This window comes from Bactrocera oleae, chromosome 2 (assembly GCF_042242935.1).
Source record: "Bactrocera oleae isolate idBacOlea1 chromosome 2, idBacOlea1, whole genome shotgun sequence".
NCBI classification, from domain to species: domain Eukaryota; kingdom Metazoa; phylum Arthropoda; class Insecta; order Diptera; family Tephritidae; genus Bactrocera; species Bactrocera oleae.
Window position 1 is genome coordinate 22,619,646 of NC_091536.1, and position 20,237 is coordinate 22,639,882.

At 36.2% G+C, this 20,237-nt stretch overlaps 2 protein-coding genes across 3 annotated transcripts; both read left to right on the plus strand.

The window, feature by feature from the left end:
- The first annotated feature begins 5,319 nt into the window (after positions 1–5,319).
- On the plus strand, positions 5,320–7,230 carry LOC118682011 (serine protease 55-like). Of its 2 annotated transcripts, XM_070111969.1 has the most exons (4): positions 5,320–5,444; positions 5,532–6,079; positions 6,133–6,328; positions 7,108–7,230. In XM_070111969.1, the coding sequence occupies exons 1-3, from the start codon at positions 5,360–5,362 to the stop codon at positions 6,310–6,312; spliced, it is 813 nt and encodes a 270-aa protein (XP_069968070.1). In that variant the 5' UTR covers positions 5,320–5,359; the 3' UTR covers positions 6,313–6,328; positions 7,108–7,230. The 2 variants fall into 2 exon arrangements, with proteins under 2 accessions (XP_069968070.1, XP_036224577.1); XM_036368684.2 differs by having other exon boundaries at positions 6,133–7,230.
- A 132-nt stretch (positions 7,231–7,362) lies between these two features.
- On the plus strand, positions 7,363–10,788 carry LOC118682012 (chymotrypsin-1). The gene is made up of 2 exons (XM_036368685.2): positions 7,363–8,087; positions 8,526–10,788. Exons 1-2 carry the CDS (start codon positions 7,386–7,388, stop codon positions 8,688–8,690), a joined length of 867 nt encoding a protein of 288 aa, XP_036224578.2. The 5' UTR covers positions 7,363–7,385; the 3' UTR covers positions 8,691–10,788.
- The last annotated feature ends 9,449 nt before the right edge of the window (positions 10,789–20,237 follow it).

The window sequence follows — 20,237 nt, forward strand, 5'->3', positions numbered from 1 at the left end:
GCCTTTAAACTGCGACGGACCACATGTTGTGTGCGATATCAAGCTGGGTGCTGGCCAACAGCGCCTTTCAATAACAAACAGTAAGAACTTCTTCCACATTGTACATTATGTATTCAATGGGTTTTTGCACCCGCACATCGCACATAAATACTGCCATATCATCATATACGTGTATGTTAAGTATACGATTTTATCACACAACAATTCACAACTTTGCCTTTCGAAACTTTTTCAGTTTTCCAATATTTGGTGGAAAATTATTTACAAAATAATTGTAAACAATTTATTAAATTGAGTTTGTACACTTCATATAGTGACCGGATGTTACATTACAGTACACTACACATTACGTTTTGAAACGGTTTATTTAAATTTCTGAATTAAGTTTTGTACTAAATTTATAGAAATTATTCATTTTGGAATAAATGCCATGACAATCTGCTGCATGATAAAGCCAAAAACTCTAAACTGTATTTGACAAACATTATAAATTACAAATTGTAATAACCAAGATAAATTTGATATATGTATTCAAAAACGGAGGGGCTATATTCGGTTGTAACCGCGAATTTGATGCTCTCATTCAACATTCATCATGCGACGACACCTGTGTGAGTTACGACCATATTTGGCATCTTATTAACTCATACTATAGGTCACCGACTCACTTAGTTTCATTACTACTACCATGAACTTATTTTAATTAACACAAATGAGATTTACATATAAGTATGTAATAAAATCAACCAAACGTTCTAAATTTAATATGTTGAGTATATAAGGAAAAAGTCAACCAGAGGATTGGAAACTATTAACTTAGTTTTATGAGGTTAAGACCGAAGACCATAGTCAGCTTTATTATGCTTTAAAATATACAGGTTGGTTGAAAAGTTGGTTGATCTCACCAAGAAAGAGCACTACTAGCTCAATTTTTTTTTTCTCTAGTTGGTACATCTGTCATGAGAAAACATGCAAAGTTACAAGTCATTCTGTCAATCAATTCTTTGTTTACAAACCATTTAAAGTTGACGTGTCAGAGTATTTTTTTAATATGGAAAAAATTTAATATCGCGTAGTGATTGGATTTTTTGTTTTGAAAGGTTTAAAAGCAACAGAAATTTATGAACAATTTTTTGAAGTGTATCAGGAGTCCTCACCTTCCAAACGCACCGTCGAATTTTGGGCTGGTGAATTTAAATGTGGTCGTATTAGGTTTGACGACGACCGCAAACACACCAGAAATCATTGAGCAAGCTCATAATATTTTTAGTTAAGATGCAAGTTGGACTAAGCGTGAAATTGCTACTGCCATAGGCATTTCAGAGGAACGAGTACTTCATATTTTAAATGCAGAATTACATAGGAGAAAGCTGTTTGGTTTGTTAGTGCCGCATACGTTAACAATTCGACAAAAAATTGAAATAAAGAACGTTTACAGTGGAGTGAAGCTGGTTGTTCAGCTCCAAAGCAGATGAAGTCACAACGATCAGCAAAGAAGGTTATGTCATCAGTTTTTTTGGGATGCAAAAGGAATTTTGCTGTTCGATTTGAAGCAGAAAAGTAAAACAATTAACTCTGAAAACTATTGCAGCCATTTAGATTAGCTGGATGAAAAAATTCGTGAGAAAAGATCTGGTTTACAGCACAAAAAATAATTTTTCATTAAGACAATGCACCTGCTCACAAAGCTGTTGTAACAATGACTAAATACAACGATTTAAAGTACGAATTGCTTGAGCATCCACCGTATTTCCCAGATTTAGCTCCCAGCGACTATTTTGTCTTCAGAAACCTGAAACAATTCCTTTGTGGAAAGCGTTTTTCGTCGAATGAAAAAGCTATTAAAACCATAGATGGGTATTTTGCCAAGCTTCCGGAAAGTACAATATCATAGGTATGGCATAAAATTATTGGAGGATCATTGAAAAAAGCATATTGAAGTTAAGGCAGATTATATTGAATAAAAAAATATATTTCTTAACAAAAACTGTATTTTTTCATTTCGAGCGCCAATACTTTTCAACCAACCTGTATTATCTTTATTGCAGTAAAATATCACACATTATGACAACATAAATGGTACAAAGTGAGGTGTAAAGTCGTAAATCATTATTTCGGGTATACTAAATCTAGAGGAAGGTCTGGACTGATTGCATCGACTTTTGTCAACACTCAAAAACATATTTTCACGGAATTTTATGAAGATAATTCATATACTGATTATTATATTTATGTTGTGCACGGGATGATGATGTGATTCGTGCACCCATTTTAAACATTTTCGTCATTTTTTCGTTCAGTTAATTTTTTCAAGATACACCATAAAGGCTTGGGATAGTATTGATCCTATTTTATTCAATTATGATATCATCGCATAGTATTTCTGTTAAATTTCATTAAGATAACTCACATGTTGACCGATTAAACGATATAAAGTCAACCATAAGTTGGAAATTCGTATATGAGTTATCCGAATTTCAATAATATACTCGTATGTACGTATTTTACAGTTTCAGTTAGTAACTGATATTTCCGTAAAAATTTAGCTATAGTCAGAATTCGCTTGATTTTATGTGGCATTTAAAATGAAATTATTATATAATATATGTAAGGATGTTCGCCACACATTGTGAGGACATATTGTACATATGTATGTATATTCAATGGGAGTTTAATTCTGCAAATTGATCAATTTCGTGTGGTATTTCAATTGCAAAAATTCTGAGGAATAACACCTACTCGTATCTCCTATCATGAAAATTTTCGTTGCCCTATCAACTCACGCGCCCAATACTCCAATAGTATGTTTTTTTGCAAATGCATTCACACAGATCGCTGCAATGTCGGTGGCAATGGTTTTGGACATGGATTCGGTCTGTTCTCTGTTGGCCAATTCAGCAACATGACAGTTTTTATCTGTGAAAAAATTTAAATATTGTAATTTCAGACTTGAAGTGAGCCGAACAAACAGTTTGCTGCCAAGCCAAGCGAAGCCAGGAGTGTCGATTATATAAATCACCAACTAACTTAGTTCGCAGCCATTTGCGTAGATGACTGATTCATTCATTTTTGTTTTGCCACCAAAGGATACCACCGAAGTCAACAGATAGGTTCAGCATACTTTACTCAGTGATCAATTGTGAGGAGGAGGAGGAATTGGGAGAATGTTATTGAATACTAAATGTCCTCTTCTGCCTCTTCTACCTCGCACTGCACTGCTTTTCGCGATGGCTCTTTCGTGAAATCTTGCGTGGGCTTGATGAGTGCCCCTGCTGCATACAACATTAGCTACACTTGTTAATGAATCATTCTTATTGTGTTTCTTCTAGAGAATTGCGATTGCTACTCAAATTGAATAATCCAATTATTGCTACTGTTTTATAGTGAGCTTTAGGAACGTTTGCGTTGAGTTTGCGTGTATTTAATCGAATTAATTATGCACACCTTTGTTGGTTTTTAAGCTTTACTACCACCTTTTCTTAAGTTCGTTTGCCCATACTGAGAATGGGTCTTGATCTCTGCACTGTTGTGTTAATTGTTAGTATGGCCTGCCCACCCGTCCAGTTGATTATACTCTTATTGACGGGTCGGATGTTGCATCCCGCTGTCGGCGTATGCCAAGACATGATATCACTGGAGCAGGCGCAGACAGAGATAAGGAAAGGCTCAATGGCTTTATTTAGAATGAATTTGTATTGCAAAAGTTTTCGTTTTGTTTGTTTACTCATTCGTTCGCTACGCGCCACAGGTCAGTGTCATGATTCTTAATGATTTCCCACTTAATTGGACCACACGTATTCGTATGTATTAACAACAGTGATTTAATGAAATTCAACTAATTTGCATATGCATCAAAAATTGTTGCTGATGATACACATACAAACGAAATGCTGCTGCAGAGCAAGTCCTATGTGTAAACCAGCTTTCTGTGAAGACATTACACAAATCTGTCTACACGATCGTAAATAAGCTAAATTGACTCATGTCGGAAATACTTCACACCTACTACTCACCTCTGCTCATTGCTCTGCACAAATTACATGTAGAGCCGTTGCAAAGTGTATGTGGATGTACTGAAACAAAGTAAGAGCGGGATGAAAATTATTTGCTATTATTTTTTATAATTGATACTAAAGAAGGTTAGTAAAATCGGTCAATACACCTACTAGATATCTTAATGAAATTAGGCAACTCTGTTTTTGAACACAAGACGGTTTGATGCCAAAATTGCTTTAAACGGTAAGTTAATTGGGTGTTAAGTATAATTTCAATCACTATTTCACGCATTAAAATGTTAAATCTCGTCAATGTTACTTCAGGGTAGTCATTATACGCTGAACAGGGTATATTAAGTTGCCACGAAGTTTGTAACACCTAGAAGGAAGAAGAAACTGAACAATCGGAATCAAGTGCTTGTAAGGAACCTTTGTGAAGGGTATTTTAGCTTCGTTTAACGTTTTTTCTTGTTTAACATGAATATTTCTCATGTTTCCAAAAAATAATACATAATATCAAACGCTGACCAAAGGATGCATATGTGTGCATATATATATATAAGTATATATACATAGCTCGCGTCTTTATTAAATGTCCACTGTGTATTTTATACTTTAACTATAAACCTTTAAGGCGTTTAATCATAAGTTGACATATCCGTTAATCCTAGATATGTAACTGGGCCGTATATATGTATGTATGTATTATACACTAAATTCATGCATATAAAAAATTATTAACCGTAGCTACAAAGAGGCACACACACATTCACAGCGTTGATTTCTCTTGTACGTTCCGGCTTACCGCTTTTGTGTTTATATTCTTCGAACTGCATAGCTTTGTGCATGCACATACATACTTACATATGTACCACACAGATGTGGCGTGAACTTGTTGGTAGGCTTTCAGCAACTCATTTGTTTGCTCAAGTCTTTATGTTGTCAACAAACAGCTAATCCTTCGCACAATGCTTGAGGTTGCCCGTCGCTTTGTGGTGTTACGGTGCTTGCTTGCTAATACAAAGTGGTAAAAGTTAATGAATGCCAGCAGAGACTTTGTTAAAACTTAAAATCAGCCTTTTAAAGGATATAATTTAATCTTAGTATAGGTTATGCGATATATTAAAAAAGAAAATAACCCCCCTTTAACAAAGTCAGGCTATTCGTTGATAATCAGTGCAGTACACGTTGTTTGATATTGCTGGCAACAATTAGTTGGCAGTACCCTGTAAGCTGATGCAATGTGGTTGTATAATTCTGTAAAATTGCGATTATCATAAATGTTTTGACTTGAATCGTTTTAGCTAGGCTTATTGCTAATCAGTATGAGTTTAAAGGTCTAAAAATAGGGTACACAAAAGGGAATGCAGCCTTTAGTTATATTCGCCATAGGCACACTGCCAATGTTGCTAGTAGCACTAATCAGTGAAAATCGTAATTTCCTTAAAGGTACAACATATACACCATAAGCATAGATACATATATATAATATTTATAAAATATAGAAATTCTGCTGATCATTTTTGCAAATAATAGCGGTCAACCAGCTGAGGGAAGCCAACGGGACTATGAACGGATATCTGCCGTTTGCAGTTCCTTTTCATGTCTCCATACAAGTTAAACTCGGTAGGCGGTACCATCATCTATGTGGCGGCAGCATCATTCACGAGCAAGTCATCTTGACCGCAGCGCACTGCTTCTTTCAAAGACATCCAACGAAACATCTAAGAGTGATGGCCGGTGTACAAAAGTTCACATTGGAAGCGGCACAACGTTACCACGTGGCACAAGTCATTGAGCACAAGGCTTTTGTACCGCTACAAGGTTATGATATCGCTCTGGTTATTCTAACTTTGCCGTTGCCTATTGATGGTGTGCATTTTGATACGGTGGATTATCGAACCGGCGGTAATGTGGAAGACAGCCTGGAAACATATCTAATTAGTTGGGGCCAAACAACGGGATTTATGGAAATTGTTGCATTCAAAACAATCCAATCTCATGAGTGTCGTTGGTTTGGCTTTACTTATATAACACGCACTGATTTTTGCGCTTACAGCGCCACGGGACGTGGTGCTTGCGATGTATGTACGAATTCGAAATATTGAGCATTATATTAAGTTATTTCATAATTTAGGGGGATTCTGGTGGTGCACTACTTACCGCAAATCTTACCAAACAAATTGGAATTTTATCGTATGGAAAAACTTTTTGTAAGAGAAATCATATCTATGTCTATACAAGTTTGTTTCGCTTGTTTAACTGGATAGACGAACAAATTGTAAATTTGGCAGGCGCACAGAATTTTCGAGTATGATGTACTGAAAATAAATGTAAGCGCAACACTTGTAACGCATTAACATGTTGCACAATATTTATTGGCAACAGCAGCATTATCAACTAGCTATTTATATAATTGTAAGAGAAAATTGTCATGTTGCAATTTGTTTTGTGACAGCAGAAGCGCCTACCTGTTGTCATCAATTAAGTAACAAGCACACGCGACCTATAAATAATGTGAAAACAAAATCTATGGATTAACAAGAGTCTCCGCACTCACGCTGTGTACACATACAGCTTTTATCATATTAAGGGCAAACAGTGGAAAATGAAGAGTCAAAAGACGGCTTTACGAGTCATTCGAAAATCGCATTGCCTATAGGGTTGTGTGGCGAAAATGGCTTAAGCAGTTCACATTATGCTTTATTAATTATCGAATGCATTTTTCTAAACCCAATTGAACTATGCATTATATATGCTCTTATTTATTTATTTTAAACAAATGCATAAATTTTAATTTGTCAGAACATTTAAGAAGATTCTTCAAAATAGGCATATTTCTTAACTTGCTTCCACAGTAGTTCGAAACTATCTTAGAACTTAGCTGCTTTAAAGCAGCTCCATGACCAATTGCGCGCACTGTATGACATCGAATTTACGTCAGCCATAATTTATGTCCTACTGCGTCGCATGCTCGTGTACGACTGTATTAAGGTTTATGGTAACTTGGTAACTTACTTACTTGTAAACAAATGAGACATTGAAATAAATGAGTCTGTGTAGGCTCTGTTTTCTGGGCAAATACTACATTTTGCCAATTTCCACCAAACAGGTACCTGATAAACTAATTGGAGAATGAACGCATGGCCAGCACTGAAGACAAGTTGCAAATAAATCCACACTGTTTAACTCGATAAAAGAGTAAATTAAATAAATAAAAGCCAATTGTGTCACATACCATGGTTTTTTATTTATATGAGATTGTGAGACGACATAATCGTTAAGAAAATAATAATGATATTTCAATTTTCCTTAAGTTTATAAATAGCTACTAGTATGCCCCAATTTGCTTATTCGCTTTCGCACATTGCATACTTACTCACTTGCAGCATGCTTAAATTAACGGTGTACAATATATTAATCTTCATTGCCTTGGGCAATGCTTCTTTTATAGAAAAATCCAATTTTACAATACTAACTTCGGAAGAAATTGCTAACTGTGAGTTGGAAAACTCCGCCAATGAGCTGGACACTGACTCTGTAAATCGTATAAATGGCGGCCGGCCTGTAGAACTAATCGTACCGTACCAGGTATCGTTGCAGGTACTACGACGTGGTCGGTATCACCACTTTTGTAGCGGTTCCATTATCAGCCCTCAGCACGTTCTTACCGCCGCTCATTGCGTCACGAAGATGAATCCGAATGAGATTAGTGTAGTTGCCGGTACATTGACATGGCGCTATGGTGGCGATCGCCATGGCGTTGCAGCTATGCGCTCCCACCCGGGTTTCTCATCGAGTTCATTAATTATTAACGACATTGCAGTGTTAAAGGTAACTCCGTCATTCAATTTGGCCAGAACGTCAATAAGCATAATTTCGCTGGGTAGCCGAGCACGTGTCGGTGAGAATGTGGCAGTGCGTTTGACAGGCTGGGGCTCCCTTACGCCTACGGGATCGAGCGGCTTGCCAGAACGATTGCAAATGTTAGATTATCAAACTATATCGAACAAGGAATGTGCGCAAAGTGGATTTCGCATAACAGCCAATGAGTTGTGTGCCCTTGGCGAAAGAGGTCACGGCGCTTGTGTGGTAAGTAGCTCTCGAAATAATAGTATTGTGGTTTTTCTCAAAAATTAATATTTTAAAGGTGTACTTGTGGTAAATTTGTTATTTTGTCGATATGTTACAAGAAACAATTCATCAAGCTTGTTCGTGGAAATAATATTATAGAAGAGTAAACAACATTTATAATTTTTTTCAAAAATATAAAATATTTCCTAAATATATGTATGTACATATATCGTGCGTCCGTCGGCGTGCAGTGACAAACCTCTGAACCATTATAAGCGGCTCTTCCGGCCCTGACGCTATTCACTGCTACTTCCCATAAAATATTTTGTTCAGATCCATGCAACTATGTAGTTGCCGAACTATAAACACATAATTTCAATTTTCTAAATACTTTTCTTTTCTAATAATATATAATATATTTTACTTGCGTTCGTTCTCATATCCTCATGTTTTCAGGGTGACTCCGGTGGTCCACTCACAATATCAAACGGTACACCACAACTGGTCGGGATTGTTTCGTATGGCACCGCAACTTGCGCCCAGGGTCGGCCTGATGTTTACACAAGAGTCTCAAGCTTTCTGCCATACATTAATAGAGTAATAAGCAGTGAAATACCGTGAAGTTGTAAAACATGCTATTGTGAAAATTAAAGCTTGAAATTAGTGTTCAAACACCAGATACAAGTTACAAATTTAACTAATGGAACTTTAAAAGGAAGAAACACGCGAAACTAAATGAACAAATACATAAATAAATAAACTATGATACAATAGCGACAATGACAATGACGTTGTTAACAAACAGACAAAACTCTGAAAATTCATTCATGACGAACGGGGCGTAAGATGGTCCACCTTTGTTTTAGTCCTAGCACAAAACAACTCTCTTCTTTGACGCCGGCTACGAATGGATATTGCTTGCCATGCCTCATTATCACATATTATGGCGCTGAAGACAGTGCGACCTGCCAGATGCGAACGGCCATTTGGCCATAAGCCAGCCAGAAATGCCGTTGGTTGATTTTAAATATCACTTGAATAACCATAAATGTCCGAAGTTTACTCAATGGCTAATTAAAAAATCTTATTCGATATTCATCACGGACACCTCTTCACAAATTCCACACTACATATTGTACATCATTTGTTTGTTTTTTGCTCTTTTTTAACATTCACAAACATCAAACTTGAAAATTCCATATGTGCATATGGAAGGGCCTGTGCTGAACGATTGGCAAAGCAGTTGCGCTAATTTATTGCTTCAGCTAACGGCAACATTTAGCGCGAGTCACTTGCTCGCTGACATCAAGGCAAAGGAATAAGAACTGATGGCGCAACCGAACCTAATGCAAATGAAAACAATTTGACTCTGATTTGTCGCAGTTTCTATTTATGTACGTGCGCCCCACCGACCTCGAGTCCAAAAGCTTAAGACTATGCCTAATTGGACAAATAATGCAAGTGTTGCATACAAACAGGCACATGGATGTGCTAAAAGTCAGTGGCTGTTGGCTTTTAAGCTATAGTAAGAAATCTTGCCTTTGTTGCACGCGACTGAAATATTTAAGTAAAGTTTAATTTTTCGCACAGCAAAACTGAGCTGCACTTGCAAACAGGCACACATTTAAAATGATTTGAGAAGAAAATATACGCTTTGCTGAGCCGACCGAGCTGCGCCCAGCGACATTTACATATGCATGTGTATACCTACATATATATGTTTATGTAAACATACACATACATACAAATTTTTGTTGAGATCTATTGGGTTTGTTCGCATCGCTGATTTGGCCTTTATTCTATCTTTTGGCGTGAACCCTAACAAAATCATGTGGCTTTGCTAAACCAGCAGTCATATTTTTTATGCGATAGTAGACAAACGTACTTAGCTACTTGGACGTAACTGCTCAGAGTTTCTCTCTCGGCGTTGACTGGAATAGCAGTCAACGCGGTTTACTCATGGCTGCGCGCACATAAATTCATTTAAATCAATCAATTCAATTTGTTTGTCAATAAAATTTAAATGAGTATTTCATTTAAGCAAATTAAAATCGACCCAGTTGAATGTCGAGTTGAGTTTTTGCGCTTGAAGTTCTGAAGCTTAAAGAGCGTCACCCGATGTACCGAAGACTGCAATCATGCTTGCGTACGCTATGCTACCATATGTAAACAACAAATAAAAAGCGTTGCTGACACATCAAGCGTCTACTATGGAGTTTCAAGCTAAATGTTTTCTTACAAGTATAAGTCATTTCTGCGCAGAAATTAAAAAATTTCTGAATTTATTATATTATGTTTTTTTTAGTAATGAATATGCAGAGTGTGGGTACAATCTGTTTGAGTAATCGCCATGTAGTAAATAGACAAACTTCAATGTTGGGAATTTTACTTTTTACAATTATGCAAGATTGTAATACTTTTTTGTAAACCCATGTTGAACAAGTCGTATCAATCATGCGTACAAAAACTTTTTGAGCAATGGTCAGCTGATAAATACATAGACTGAAAGCCGTATAACACCCAAGTATAAACACGCAACGAAAATTATCGTTGTGTAGTGGCATCAAAAACACATAGAGAATTGTTTATTGTTGATAATTTTAAGTGCGTTTCAAGCTGGAATATTGTCAACGAAAATAATAAATAATAAAATAAGAAGTTGTGGCACACACACATATACATATGCACTTGTACGTGCATGCATAGATTTTTAAAAGAACATACACGTACGTACTTATGTACTTCTTGATAATTGATTTGGCCATAGGAGTGGTATAGACACAGAGCTTGGCCGGCATAGTATGCGATAGCAGTTCGAGGAATATTGTTGGGCCATTGAAATAGCAGCTTAGTGTTTTGCTGCCGTCGCTTTTTGTTTTTAAATTGTGTCCATCATAGTTACCAACGCAAACCATGTTGTTGTTCGTGTAACATTGCGTGCAACTGTATATGGCCAGCGATAAGCAGATAAGCAACATTAGCGAGCAATTTTCAATTAACACGAAAACCTGTGAATCGATAGATATACGTAGGTAGCCCCAAGACATTACAGCGGCAGCACTGTTTTGGCTTGGCCGCCAGCGTCAGTTCGCCAGAACAGGTCTCCAATTGGCGTTTACTGGTGTCAGGCAGCCACCATCGAGGTGGCGCTTCGAGCGCCTCTCTAAACAAATTGTGCATCTAATGCTTTCGACGCGCCGCCACGCATCACTGCCAATATGTCCACAGCGGAGTTGTGCATTAGGCTCTCCATCCTCTAGAGGTAAGGCAGACAATAAGTGCCGCATTGGCAGCTGAAGCAGAGCGTTTAGAATGCACTCAAAGCTAATATTAATAATGAACACACACACACACACACACACACACACACACGGTGACACATGCAAGAGCAGCGAAAAAATATCGACAACTTCGAGCTGGCAACGTTCGACCATTTATCATTTTAACGTTTTTGCGCGTAGTGGCCATAAAATTCGGCGCGATCGCCACAAACATCGTTGCTTCAAATAAAATGCTTTTATGCAATACGCAATACTCTTTGTAATTTTCATACACTCATAACAACTTGTTCAGAGTATAATGGGGTTTTTCACTTAATGGTTGTTTGTAACAACTGAAACGAGATGAGATAGATATAGCGCTATATATACAATAGAAAAGGCAAAATGAACTTCGGTAAAAATTTGGTTATTTTTAGAAAACTTGGTATAGGTATATATATCTAACTCAGCCGTCAATTAGGCCAAATGCATTGGTATTCATAATACTAAACGATATCAACAAAAATTAGTTTTATACTATATTTTTTTAAGTTAGAGAGTAATAACCATATAGACCACTCATGCTGATTATTGCCTGTTAACGAATACTACAATATTTATTTTAAATGCAATATTTTTTCAAATATTCGGTTGCGCTCGCATTTACAGCTTCCTTCCTTCTTTTATATGAGTTTGCTGTCAGTGTCTTTCGGTTGAATACATGTTGGTAAAACATAGCTGGTAATGGCGACAGTCGCTTGGCAGCATTTCGATAGTCTATGGCAAGCGATTTCCTTAGCTTGCTGTTGTACTTTTCTCTATAATGTCATTGTCGTCATCAAAGCTTGGGTTTGTGTGCGCATTGACGTTGGTAACCTTTCGCACAGTCTGACACCTTTAAGCCGCTGCCACCACACAATTGCCACTTTACGGTGGGCCAATGATTTGTGGCCACCCATGCCTTCGTAAGTACTCTAAACATGTGATATATGGAGACACGCGGTGCTGTAAGGACTATTCGAGTAAAGTCGCGTTATCTTATGTTTTCGGTGGAAAGTTATTTGGTTTAACGGAAATTTTGCAGCATATTTAATACACGCTTTGATAAAAGTAGGTAACGCTGTATAAGTGGAAATATAATATGCATATATATATATATAACATATATATATTTATGCCTTAGCGCGAATTGGTAAAGTATGAAATCAGTAAATGGGCTCGCGTCTCAATAAGGAATCACAAATCTTCAAATTAAAAATAAACTGGCCGTAGCATTGTACCAGAGAATGTTAATGAATGGTGAAGTCGCAAATGTTAGCTGTACTGAAATTTACATTATTATGAGGCGGTATTAAGTTTTTCGAAGTTAGTCTCCAAAACCGAAATATTTGCGTTCCAATTTCGAAATTGAGCTTATTGAAAACATATTTATTACTCATAGTGTATAAAGGGGTTTCATACAGCTAGAATTTTCAAAAAATCGATTTTTTTTTAAATGTATTTTCTTAATATACATATATTCAAGAATATACACAGAAAATTTCATATCGTTCCGGTGAATATTTTCGAAGTTACACGCAAGTTTGAAAAGGTGTTTCAGAGTTTTTTATCCCATGTAAAGTGCACTCCAAATTTTAAACGCGTTTTTCTCAGAATAGTGTTTTCAAAGTCGGTGACCAACATTACTAGAAAACGGCTAAACCGATTAGACTCAAATTTTAACACCAGCTTCTAAAATATATTTTTTAGTAATTAATCTATGATCTTTTCTCTCCGATAAATATTTTTTTCTTCTTAAACAATTTAAAGCCGAAATTTCGGTGTAAATCGATTTTTTTTTATCAGAAACAGTTTTTTTGTCAAACAAATTTTGTTTTGCTTATTGCTTTGATTAATTACTAGATTTAACATTATGCTGTATGGCTTTTTAATTTCAGACGATCCAGTTCAGCGATATAGTGGTCACCGTAAAACGTCTTTTTTGAGAAGAGCTCCCGCAGATCAGCTGTAGCTCTCTTCCAAATAAATATTTTTACTAATACTAAGTCTTAATATATAGCTAAAAGATACCATAATATGTGTATAAATTTTTGCATCAGTATATGTAAAAGTTTTCTCTGAAAAACTTCTGGAAAATTTACTTTTTTTCGGACTTCTAATTGTATATAACCCCTAAATTCCTAAAACAGAGTATAAATATGGGCACCATACCGTTTTCCGCTTACTTCAATGGTGTATACAATTTTTCGGTCGGGTCGGGTGTTAAAGTCGGAACTTCGAAATAAATAAAAATTGCATATCTCAAATCGACCTTGAACCACTGGATTTATGAATTTTTATTGATATTATTAATATTGTATAATTTCCATTATTATTCATTTGAGATGCGCCAATTGCTGTCTGTAAATATTTTATTGATAAAAAGCAAAAATAATCAAGAATAATTAACCAGAAACAAAGCGCAATTGCATTATAACGGCGCTGACTGTGTGTACGTATGATACGTTTATAAATGCAAGCAACAATGCAAGCTGCAAGCAGCGCAAAAATTCAAGAAAAATTCGACTTCAAGAAACTACTAGTATTCAACTGCATAGTATATGTATGTACATATACATATCTGCTAAATTATTATACTCGACCAATATTTTCAATGACGCGTGAGTTCAAAATGTCAAAGCATATGGTACATAGCCCATGTGTCGACATATGTATGTGCATATGTATGTATAAGAAGGCTTAGCTCAGTCCCCAAGTGCTGTGTCGGTGCACACGTGTGTATGTGCGTTGGCACAAGACGCGAAAGCACAAATGTCAATAGCAAAATGTGCGCATGCGCTTTGATGACGGCCAATGCAATTTTGGGGCAACAGCTAGCGGACGTGGATGCTACTGGCTTTCTTAGTGCCAGTGTTATTTCGCGGAGGTGCGGTATGGTCCTACGCAACGCTGACCTGGTGCAGTTTAGTACTGATACTACTGCAAAACGCGTAGATTTTATTTTATGATTTGTTGTCTTAGTTAAAGCTACAGCTCATTGGCAAGTCAGAAAATCACGCATTCGCCTCACGTTCCTCAACTATGAACTCCGGCAAAGATAATACCACTTTCCCAAATATCTTTGGTGTTCGCTTCTTTTTCGCATTGGTAACTGCTTACCAGCAGACAGTTATTGCTAGCAGTTGTTTCTCTTTTTGTGTTTTTACGAGCAGTGCAGTGTTTTTCATTTTCGAGGCCAATTTGGTAAATTTGTAAAGATATGCAATATGTGTGTATGCTGTTGAAAACGGTTTGGTTGCAGGTGCAAAAATTGCCACAATTGGAAATGCAATTCTGCGGAGTTTTCCACGGTTCATCCTTTGAGTTTTGTGTAGCTGAACTAATTTTTTGAGCCAATTTGAACACCTGTATGCAATGATGGCTGATTGAAGTACAATGTATTTATATATTATATTATATATTAGTCAAATTAAAATGTATGATATGCAAATTTTACATTTTCAACCGATTGCAAAAATGATGATGCAATGCTTAAAACGTTTTTTAACCATATTTATTCGTTTCAGTGCCGCTGGCAAACAATGTACTTAGGATGAAAAGCATATTATATATTTTGTTTTATAATAAAAATTTTGTTTTATAATTGTATGATGTTTTTGTGTAAATTTTCGGCAAAACTTAAGAAAATATATTTATAATTACAATCTGTGTTTTATTTTCATTAATTTTTATCTTTACGTATTTGCTAAAAAATAGAAAAAAGTGTTGCGTACGTAAACTTTGTTGTTGCAGTGTTCTATAATATCAAATTGAGAACGCATCGTTTTGCAATATTGTTTAACGCTGCATACCATTACTGTATAAAACTGCAGTCAAACTGTAACTATACTTTGCAGTAGCACGTTTTCGAGGGCAGTCTATCACTTTCAACGCTATTCAATTTTTCCTTGCAGTTACTTCAGTTTGTTAACCCTTATGTTAGTAACCGGGCACCCGTAAAAAATTCAATATTTCATTTTAAGCTCTCAAACCGTCGTTTTTTATTTTAAAAGAAAGCTATTTGTCAGTTAATTTTTTTAATTTTTTTTTTTATTCTACGTTTTTATTTTTATTTTTTTCTTTGAATTGTCACTGACTATTAATATTTGAAGAAACAACTTTTTTAGAAAAAATTTTTTTTTATACAATAAACAAAATAATAATAATACTCAGATCGGTTGCTAAAAGACGTCGTTAAAGTTGGTTACTAACATAAGGGTTAAGTAAATCTTGCGACTGCTTTTTTTTGCAAGAAATTTAATTTTTTATATAACGCCTTATACAGCTTCGGCGTACATGTACATATTGTATTTTGAGCGCGTGCTCTTAATTTTATTTTCACATACATAAATCTTGCGCATATTGCGATAACCAACCAACAAAAACAAAAATTATGTACACTCATTAATTTCCTATTAAAAATCTAAACATTTCAATTATTTACATACGTCTTGTTATTTTCAATTTGCATATTTGCTAAGTTACACCCACACACACACACACCCACACACATATATCTACAAAAACAACAGTTAATTTTGAAGGTTGTAGACTTCGTACGCAGCTGTGTCTGCACGTTAAGGCGTTCGCGTTGTTATTTCTTAAACACTCTTTGAATTTAAACACGCTTACTTCTAACACAAGATATGATACGAGCACATCCATAAGTATGTAAATATGCGAATTTATTTATTTTCTAATCGCTACCATCTGTAGCACTGCAAATATGCCGTGTACACAGGAAACTTGTATAATGCTGTGGCCGCCTCGTCGCATCGATCGACCAAAAGCGCATTCATTCCAACACATGTAATGAATTTAAATTGTATCCGGGCGTCAAACCGCCCCCATCGCTTGTGTGGAGTGGCGTATGGCAATATCATATTTGACTTTCATTATGCTGTTAAGCGTATGTCAACTCAGCGCGTGTATTGCCGAAACAATAAAACGACTTAATGGTTAATAATTTCGCTTCGCGCTGCTGGCTTTCTTACGAAATCGTTGTATCAGTGGAATCCTTTACTCGCTAGCTCCTTCTGCTGTGCTTAAGGTATCATTTTTCGTGAATTAAACACGCCCGTTATACATACTAATAAACGTTTAACTGTACATACATATGCATAGGTGTTGTCTACCAAACTTTGTACACACATATCCTTAAATATTTATATATGTAATGTGTATATGCCAGCCCATCTTTCCAACACTTTAGGCCGCTCCATACCGTCTTTGCAGCTGCTGCGCATAAACTTCCTTTAACGCTCTTGTTGTTGTGACGTATGCGCACATATGCATGTACTTGCATAGGTGTTTTGGGGGTGTGAGCAACGTGTCGAATAAACAATAAAACTGGCACACTATTACATATCCTTGCTGTCATATTTCCATTAAAGCCATGCCATTTAACTCCTAACAAGAATATTTGCATAGGAATAAGCATGTTCGCTTGTCTGCGTTCTACTTCGAGTTGGCTACATTTATTACTCATATTCTTAACTTCCGGCTTTTATCCTTTTGTCGTGCTCCACAGCGCACGCATTTATGGTGTCGTACACTTCACACCGCTCAACACATACATATATATGTTTAAGTATATAGCCTTCGGGGTAATTGTTGCGATATCTATGACGCTACTTGTGTGCGCTTTAGCGCTTGTATTAAACCAGCAACTCGCATTGAAAGAAGCGTTAATGAAAGCATGTAGCGGATGCTCAGTGGAGAGCGCGGTTATTTATGATATGTCGTACTTTTTCTAAGCGTCTATATCGAAATGTGCAGAAATAAACCTACAATAATTTTTGAACAGCTTCTTTAAATGCGCCTGTGATGATAGGTGCTGGCTTATATCGATGTGTGCGTGTAATCGATATTTTTTAAAACAACTCAATTTTTACACAAGTTAACTGTTATAGTTAGACATTCGCAAATTAAAGATTGCAAAAACACTCGGACAGCCAGTCGTGACTTAATTAATCGCCTCTAAATATGAGTACTTAGCTCTTCATCTTCATCTTTCGCTTTGGTTTATGCCCGTTATCAGTTGTGAAATTATAAATTCAGTAAAACAGAAATAAATTTGACATAAGTACATGTGTAATCATTGCCTCCCTGTTAGGGTGTGTATTCTAACTGCGCACAGTTCATCAGTGGCCACTGTAACAACGCTATCTCTCACAGCTGACCACGCGAGGAGTCACGCGAGATGTGCTCGAACTTTAGTTTCAACTGTTGTTGTTGCAGTTGCAGTTTGCGGGTCAATTGTTTTGTGCAAAGTGCATCGCGTTGTAGTCAAGCTAGAAAAATCGCCAATCACCCAAACATACAAGCAACTCGAGTAGGCATGGCGACTACATTCTTGACTTGTTTGCCACATTCCTTCCTTTTTAAGAAACAAACTGTTGTTGGTTGTGTGCTTCAAATGGAATACCTTCAGCAGCATTTATAAGAGCAGTGCGCGAAGTAAAGCACCAGCTTTTGGTTAATTGGTGTGGTATTTTGTGTGGGCGCAGTTATAGATTAATTGAAATCATAAGCTTTCGCAATGTTATATCGACGCGGATTTCATAACCATTTGCCTTACTATTCTACTTCACAACTCTTCTCATGGATTCTTTTGGGGTTTTAAATACGCACACTGTGCTGCTGGAGGTATTACAATTTTGTTCATATTAATAAAAGTACATAAATTATGTTAGCTGACCAACGTATCAACCATTTTTAGCTAACCTCCCCGTAATTTCAATTCATTGAACAAAACCATTAGTTGTACAAAATGCATAACGCCATTGCAACAGTATGGACTCATCCTAAATTATTAGGCGTTAATCAAGAAGCAGAAGCCTAGTTAAGTAAAACTAACCGGTCTACCGATTCTTCTATAGCATAACTATACAGGATGTAATCAATATGTATTTTCCACTTGCACCGCTAACGTTAAGCGAGTTAAAGATTGTCGACGAATTGCATGAGCGAAATGTTGTTCGCGCTCCTGGGAGGGGAGTCGAGTGCACTGGTGGACTCACAATATTTAAAGTTTTGCCAACATTATTCGTAGATGCAGGACAATAACTAATTGTGGAAGTTTATGACGGTTATTAGCATTTTTAACTGTATTCGATTCGCTCACATACATACATTCACAAATAAATGTGTTCGTGAGTGATGTAAAAATCTACGCAGCACGCTTGGAGGGAAACACGAAAATTCAATATCGAATCGATTTGAAACGATTTCAATAGCTACATATAAAAGCCATGATGCATTAGCAACAGTCTGATTAGAGAATTTTCCGCTAAAGAGAATCGAATTTACCAAGTTGGCTGGTATAATTGCAAAAGTAGAGAGTAATACTCTGTAAATTACAGGCTTCGACCGCAAATGCTAAGTATTTTCCATTAGAAGCTGCACTTTACAAAATATATGAGCAACTTCCACTGTTAAGGTGTACGTTCCAAGTGAGCATGTTTACTTGAATTGACTGCTGTTCTTGTATAACCACATTCTTTTGTATCTAACTACTACATTGCTGACCCACTGCTAGCTAACTAAATTCAAACCCAAACGCCAAAGAAACAATTAGCATTGAGAAGAATAAGTCTCAGCTAAATGGTAGAACATTTAATTTGCCTTCCCACACATTACCCCTCTATTATAAAATTTTAGTAATATTATATGGTATATATATGCATGCATAAAAACATACATACACATGTACATATGTATGTATGTACGAGAATACATTGCGTTGCTGAAGCGTTATAATTAATGATGTACTTGCAAATATTGGCAAATTAATGCACACAGTCAGCCTTTATTTATACTCAACTGTAGTTGGAATGTTGTTATTGTTGCATTGCCGCAAATGTCATCTTTTTAAATTTGCTTCTTTCCTACATCTCTTCTCTCGTATATGTCAGCAGCCAACTGCTTACAGTTAGCACTGTTCGCTGCTGCTGCGCTAACCCTCGCCGACGGCAATAGAAGTCGTCTGGTGCTTGGAGTGCTAATGATTTGCAGTGAGCAAACCTTCTTTCATAGTTTGTTTGCTACTATTATTATATATATACATATGTACATATGTATCATGCTTTGGAAAATATTTTCCCACTCAGCAAATATTTGCGCTTCCATTCATTTTGAGCGTATTTTAATTGATGTCAAGCGGCAGCAAGCAACCCACCAGCAAACGGCAGTAGTAATTAAAAACACCTTTTAACTGAATTCAACATGAAGGGAGAGCAAGCAATAAGAAAATTTGTCAGTTGTGTTGTCAATGAATTCATTTTGTTCATTTATCAAAAAATTTTCTACACATTGTCCATTGATGTCCGCTAATGTTCTTTGATTTCTGCTTAGTTGATTTTCATGTTTTAGTTACCATAGCTAAGACACAACGATTTTCTTAGCCCTGTCAATCCATTTGCAAATCATTGGGGTTTAGGTTGTCGTTTCATCAGCTGTTCAAGTTTATTTCATTAATGTAGCTCATGTAATTTGTGATACCAGAAAGAAACTCAAAATCCTTTATACGCTTTCAGAGCAGTCGCATATGGCGTTTTAGATCATAAAAACTTATTTTAATGTTTGTTTCATGAATAGCATCACTCAAAATTTTCAAATTGCTTATAGTCTAACGGTTTTTGTAACACTTTCAAGTCATGAAGATTGGTAGCAATGCCATGTGTCTATATCTACAATTCATCGTCCATCCGACCGTTCGAACGATAACTGCAATAAGCATTGAGACACAGCATGGTTAATCTGAAATAACCCCGCTCACCTCTCATATACATAACTTAGCAGTAAAGTAATGCTAACACTTTTTTTTTGGCTAATATATCTTTATTTATTGAATCTGCTTGCTCAAAGC

Excerpts from the sequence above, each read along its gene's own strand:
- LOC118682012 (XM_036368685.2), top strand. The coding sequence starts at position 7,386 with ATGCTTAAATTAACGGTGTACAATATATTAATCTTCATTGCCTTGGGC. Across the intron at positions 8,088-8,525 it reads GAGGTCACGGCGCTTGTGTG|GGTGACTCCGGTGGTCCACT; the intron begins GTAAGTAGCTCT and ends TCATGTTTTCAG.
- LOC118682011 (XM_036368684.2), top strand. The coding sequence starts at position 5,360 with ATGCAGCCTTTAGTTATATTCGCCATAGGCACACTGCCAATGTTGCTA. Across the intron at positions 5,445-5,531 it reads AAATCGTAATTTCCTTAAAG|CGGTCAACCAGCTGAGGGAA; the intron begins GTACAACATATA and ends TGCAAATAATAG. Across the intron at positions 6,080-6,132 it reads CGGGACGTGGTGCTTGCGAT|GGGGATTCTGGTGGTGCACT; the intron begins GTATGTACGAAT and ends TTCATAATTTAG.